At 46.4% G+C, this 5968-nt stretch overlaps 1 protein-coding gene across 1 annotated transcript; it reads right to left on the bottom strand.

The window, feature by feature from the left end:
• Positions 1-704: 704 nt before the first annotated feature.
• LOC310876826 (photoreceptor outer segment membrane glycoprotein 2-like) lies at positions 705-5760 on the bottom strand (the record flags this gene model as incomplete). The annotated part of the gene is made up of 5 exons (XM_083790480.1): positions 705-962; positions 1913-2159; positions 3378-3531; positions 4576-4876; positions 5635-5760. 5 exons carry the CDS (start codon positions 5758-5760, stop codon positions 705-707), a joined length of 1086 nt encoding a protein of 361 aa, XP_083646606.1.
• Positions 5761-5968: the final 208 nt, after the last annotated feature.

Below are 5968 nucleotides of genomic sequence, written 5' to 3'. Positions count from 1 at the left end.
GGTCTGTCTGCTCTCTGCTCCAAGCATCGACCAGCTGTATCCATTAGGGCAGTGGTTCCGAAACTTTTTTGCTCAAGACCCCAAAAATAAATTAGACTTTTGCCCGGGACCCAAACTAGTGAAAATAGCAGATCTACAAGCTCACAACGCGACACAAACCGTCGCGTTGAGAGCTTGTAGATTTTCACTACTTAGTAAACATTTGTTTCCTAATGAATGGAATTTCTTCGATTATTTCTTTAGGAATTACTGGAAAAAATATAATTGAATTTTGTTTTTAATTCATGAGCTTTTTGGGAATGTTTTTTGAAAATGTTTTGAAACAATAACAATTAAAAAACAAAAATTAAAAACAAAATTAAATTAAGGGACCCATACAAATGTGTCCGTTCATGGACCACAAATGGGTCCCGACCCAATGTTTTGGGAACCAGTGCATTAGGGAACAGAACCAATCCATGGTTCTAGGAACCCTGGCCGTGACATCCTGGTCGTCGTCAAGGACTATTGAAAGAGGACGGGAAGCGAAGACCGTACGGTGGACTCCATGTTGCTCCCTGGAAGGAAAGAAACATGCGCAATTGAGACCAAGGAAGCTGAACGCGGAAGTGTTGGCTGCATATAGCCCATTGCGCATGTTTCTTTCCTGCAAGGGAGCAACATGGAGTCCACCGTCCTCTTTCAATAGTCCTTGGTCGTCATCATCAGACAGGCTGCTGCTGTCTGGAAGGCACTTCCACGGGGGACGGTCCCGGGTTGGGGACGTTGATGTTGGGGTCCTCGTGGTCCTCCACCTGGTAGCACTTGCCCAGGCTCTTGATGATGTTGAAGTTGTGGCGGGCCGTCTCTGCCAGGCTGCTCTCCAGGATCCAGCCGTCCGACTGCGAGTCGGGGTCTCCTCCCAGGCGCACCACGTTCTCCAGGGCCGTCTGCAGGTAGCGCACGCCCGTCAGGACCAGCAGCTGCATCGTGCAGGTGACGGGACAAAACCTTAGAGTATTATATTAATAGAGACGGCACCCGGAGGAAACCCTGAGGCGAAATGGACATAGTGGCCGAATTTGTCATTGCATCTCGAGCCAATCTACACCTGGAATGTTTTAGTGTTAGTCTAGTTTTAGTCAACTAAATATCATACGATTTTAGTCGACTACATCTACAGTTGATTTTAGTCGAACAAAATGTATTTTGGCGGGCCTTGATGCCGTCGTAATGACACTTGCTGATGATCTACAAGCCCACAACACGTTGCAGCGCGACGCGTTGTGGGCTTTGTTTTGCCATGCAACTAATTGTAAAATTACTTATACTGGATCTCTTGTCCACTAGTCCCTTCCTAATATTTTAGTCTATAGTTTTTATTTGTTTGAAGAAATTGTCAATATATTTAGTCATATAGTTTTAGTCATCATAGCTTAGTCTTCATTTAGTTTTTGTCAGTGAAAACAGGTAGTCGACGAACATTTTTTGCCTTGGTTTTAGTTGACGAAAACAACACTGTGACACATCTTATGGAACTATGGAAAGCACTTCCACTCCCTATCTTCCGCCGTAGTCTGAAAACCCACCCCCTTCAGACTCCAATTTAGCCTGTAGCATTTGCCGTAGCACTTGCCCCAGCCTAGACGACCTTACAGGCGTATGCAAAGGCTTAGATAGAATTTTATATAGACATGGAACTCTATAGTGTATACGCATAGTTTTATTATATAGACTGTTAGGCTCTTAGCTACGTATGATTCTTGACGACACGTAGTTCTTGCTCTTGTGCATCTGCTAAATGAAACAAACACTGCATAGGCCTATGTAAATGGAAAATTGCACCTAGTGACCACCCTGCCATTAACTTATACAGGTATGGCCGCGGTGTGCATATGGTCTATCGCTATTAGTGTAACGACACCTGCAGTACCTCAAACAGCCAGATGATGGAGACGATGAAGCCAATGGACTGCATGATGCCGGTGTAGTGGTCGAGCAGCACCTGGCGACAGCCCCGACGCCACAGGTTCAGCTGCTCTGATTGGTGGTGGTAGTTGAAGTGGGCGGAGTCGTTGGTGACGTGCTGCTGGATGCAGGGGCGCGGCGAGTAGGTGCTGCAGCAGCTGAACGGGACGCCGTCCGTCAAATACTGGCCCGCCACGTTGCTATGGAGACGACTGGACAGACAGACAGACAGACAGACAGACAGACAGACAGACAGACAGACAGACAGACAGACAGACAGACAGACAGACAGATTTATAAACAGTTTAGTTGGTGCTACAATACCTACTGTGCTGTAGGCATGAAAACAATGAAACAGACCTGAATTGGGAGTAATTTAACACTTATGGTGCCTAGGACGTCCACAGTCGTATTAAGGTATTTTTTATCGATATAAAACGGGATGTCATTTTTTGACAAGGCAACGCCTTTCTCGTCCGTCCCGGACCTGTTTTGCTGCGAGCGCAGCCATTCACTTCCTGGTTTACGGGCCCGACAATCTTCCTTATTTACTCTGAATCTACGCCGCTGTTTTGATCAGAAAGCAGATGTTCTGTCCTAATTTCTGACTTCAGCATGTATCTCGTTTAGATTATTAACGCTTCTAAAGAGAGATCAGTTTTACAACGGCGATGTACTGTAGTAAAGGCAGATGTTGGGGGGAAATGAAAGGCGGGGGTTTTCAGAGTGAAATCTCCCTCCCTCCTGTACAATTGAGTGTTTAAAGGTAGGGTAAATACTGTAAGTGTTAAAAAGCTCTATGTGAACGCACTCATTGCTGTAGAGTGTTTGTAAAGTCTCCCTGTCTCTCCAGCTTTTTATTAAACAGAAAATGCATTTTCAGGTCGGGATACCAATTTTATCCAAACGGGATAGAGAACACAGTCAGGATACAGATTAAACAAGTGGAACTTGAACACTATAAAACAAATGAGCAGAAAAATGGCTACTCTCTCCTCTGAGTGGCTGAAATGTTGTCACCTAACTGAAAATTAATTTCTGTTTATTATATTATTAAACAGCTGGAGAGACAGGGAGACCGGCAGTGATAGGCTGCAAATATTTTGTACCCCGCCCCCGGGGCTTTTGCTTTGAGCAGATCCACATGAGCACGCATGCAAATCGAAGAAGATCGAATAGAGAAAATGTGATCTCTGTGGCTCATTTTGGTGCCCCTGGGCCCGGGCCGCATTGTCTGGGCCCCGGTGCAGCGCACCGGTTGCACCGTCGCTGTTTAGGCCACTGGCACACCCTGCTTCTCAGTAGGGTCGGTCAATGCACGCCGTGCACCTATAGGGTGCAGTGCGTGTATTTACGATCGACCATGAGAGCACTCAGTGCATATTTCCAACCGCACAACAAGCTAGACTCCTTGGAGAATGAGAACGTACTCTTGGACGTGGTTGTCGGTCATGTCCAGGTATCTGCTGCTGATCCACTGGATGGACAGCCAGTCCTTATAGCCGCTGTTCCCACAGCATTCGAACTGCATCTGCAGCACGTCCACTGTCCTCTTCAGAAAGCACCGCCCCGGAGTGTCTGTGTCTATACAGGACATGACAACAAAGACAATTATAATCATAAGCGGCGGTGGCTCAGGGGTAGAGTGGCCGGGTGGTAACCGCAAGGTTGCCAGAAGAACCGCGGTCTCCCCCAGAGTTAGTGTCAAAGTGTCCTTGAGCACACTGAACCCCGAATTGCTCCTGATGTGCTGGTTGGTGCCTTGCATGGTTTCCGCTGCCATCGGTGTATGAATGTGTGTGTGAATGGGTGAATGTAATGCACAATCTCTGTAAAGTGCCTTGGATAAAGGCGCTATATAAATGCACCATTGAATTACACTTACAAACACCCCATTGCAGTCAGAACTGTAGTGCAGATTGTTAGGGCCGATTCATACTCCTATTTTAGAGCCGAATAAAAGTCGGTCCGGCGCTGTAGAGCCTGCAATGTGACGTCATTTGAGGTTCGGGGGGGCGGGTACTGTCCTAAAGTCGGCTCTTCGGTGCTACTGAAAATTTCTGACGAGCCAAAATCATTTCGGCACTACAGCGCCGAAACAGCGGTAAAATAGGAGTATGAATCGGCCCTTACAATTGTCCGACATAATCTGAAGACTCGCCTCGAAGGCACTTCATTCCTTCCTGGCACCTTCTCGTCTGAAGCTATAGTGACTGCACTGTCCAAGATATGGCTATACCATGCAGACATTGGTCACTCAGTCTCATGTTGTTACATGAGAAAGACTAAAGTTAGACGTGTTTATTTTTTTCATCACAATGTTAAGAATGTAATTAGATAGCATGCCATATTTTAACAGAATTATGCTAAATTCCATTGTTTGGCTGTTTGCCTGGTAGTAACTATGATCGGCTAGTTTACTGAGGCACTACACCACTGTCTCTGTACATTCTGTGCATGTGATTACCTTCATTGCTTTAAGTCGCACTGCATAAGAGTGTCTGAAATGCCTGAATTGTGTAAATTAGTCTATCGAGATAGTGACGCCCATAATTCATGCGAGGCCTATGGGACATTGGAAACCCAGTGGATAATAAATAACCTTGCATGGTTCTGCGAGGTTCTCACCTTTGTAGTAACGCATAGCGTTGCGGAGCCCCACGAACAACGACTCCTCCAGCTGATTGCGTATGCTGTAGCACATCAGCGCCCCCACCAGGACGCAGAAGGTAAAGACAAAGGTGAAGGCTATGTAAGGCAGCATGACCAGCTTCCAGCGCAGGAACTTGGTGGAGTCCACGCAGTCGTAGCAGATCTTCCCGCCCAGGAAGTTGATGCAGCACGCCACCACGCCCGTGGAGATGAGCATGTGGGGCACGTACAGGATCTCCTGGTCCGACATCACTTCCTGACGCTTCTGGATCTCCACCTTGAGCAGTGGTGGAAGAAGCAGTAGCTTGTTATTAAAGTGTAGCTGCTTGTCTCCTAGTGTTGATTAACCCACTTAAAGATGGAGTGCCACATTTCTTTTATTTTTCCAGTTTTTCATGTGTCTATGAGGTGACAGTACTTCATTAGACACCCTGGAGTCGTTTTTATTTGCAATGGTTTATTAACTTTGTATTTAGGGTTTCTTCCTGGAGGCTGAACCCTTGACAGTCAACGGGCCAATGAAATAAACAGTAATATAGTGACATCACACTATCAGCCCCTGCCCTAACACCTCCCCCTTTATCATACAACTACAGCTGCGGCTTCAGTTCAGGTGGATCACCACCCATCACCACCCACCAGGCAAACCAGGCATACTTAATGAACTGGTGGACGTGCCCACATAAAAGCATGATTTTAACAAATACTGTACACTTTTTTGAAAAAAGTTCTTACTCCTTATATTATAATAATACCCGATGTTCATGTTTTAGGGTGGAAAAGAAAATAATTTGGCGATACTAATCAGATAAATAGCTAGATCTGCAAGCTTGCAACACAGTCGCATTGTGAGCTCGTAGATCTGCTATTTTCACATATACATTGTATACAGGTATAGGTTTAAACTCAAAGTGCTTGTGTGGCCTATAATAGTCGCTTAGTTTGTGGGGTTTGTTTTCATACACGTGATTTTGCTTGTTTCTCTTACAACATCTGGCAACGACAACACTTTGATATACTTTCCGCGATACTGACCTTGAGGAAGAGGCCCAGGCTGAAGAGGACCACCCCTGTCAGCACAGAGATCCAGTTGAGCAGCCACAGAGCCTGGGCCAGCCGGTCGCGCTCTGCCCGCGTGAACGTCACCCTGCCCACCGCCATGTCGGCGCCTCGGCCGTCACTTGACGGTCGTGTTTTCCCGCCGGCGCCTTCTCATCCAATCAATCACAAGAGCTTCAGGCAGGAAGCAGTAGCGTAGTCCAGAGGGACACAAAACTGTTTAGGATCACAGAGGCGAGACAGTATGAGAATCCAGAGGCTAGAGAAAGTATAGTTAAAATCCCATGTTAGCAACTGTATTAGACTGGTT

Source organism: Protomyctophum parallelum (assembly GCF_964188405.1).
Source record: "Protomyctophum parallelum genome assembly, chromosome: 19".
Lineage (NCBI taxonomy): Eukaryota > Metazoa > Chordata > Actinopteri > Myctophiformes > Myctophidae > Protomyctophum > Protomyctophum parallelum.
The sequence above is the reverse complement of the archived record's forward strand: the minus strand, read 5'-3'. Positions and strand labels throughout refer to the sequence as shown.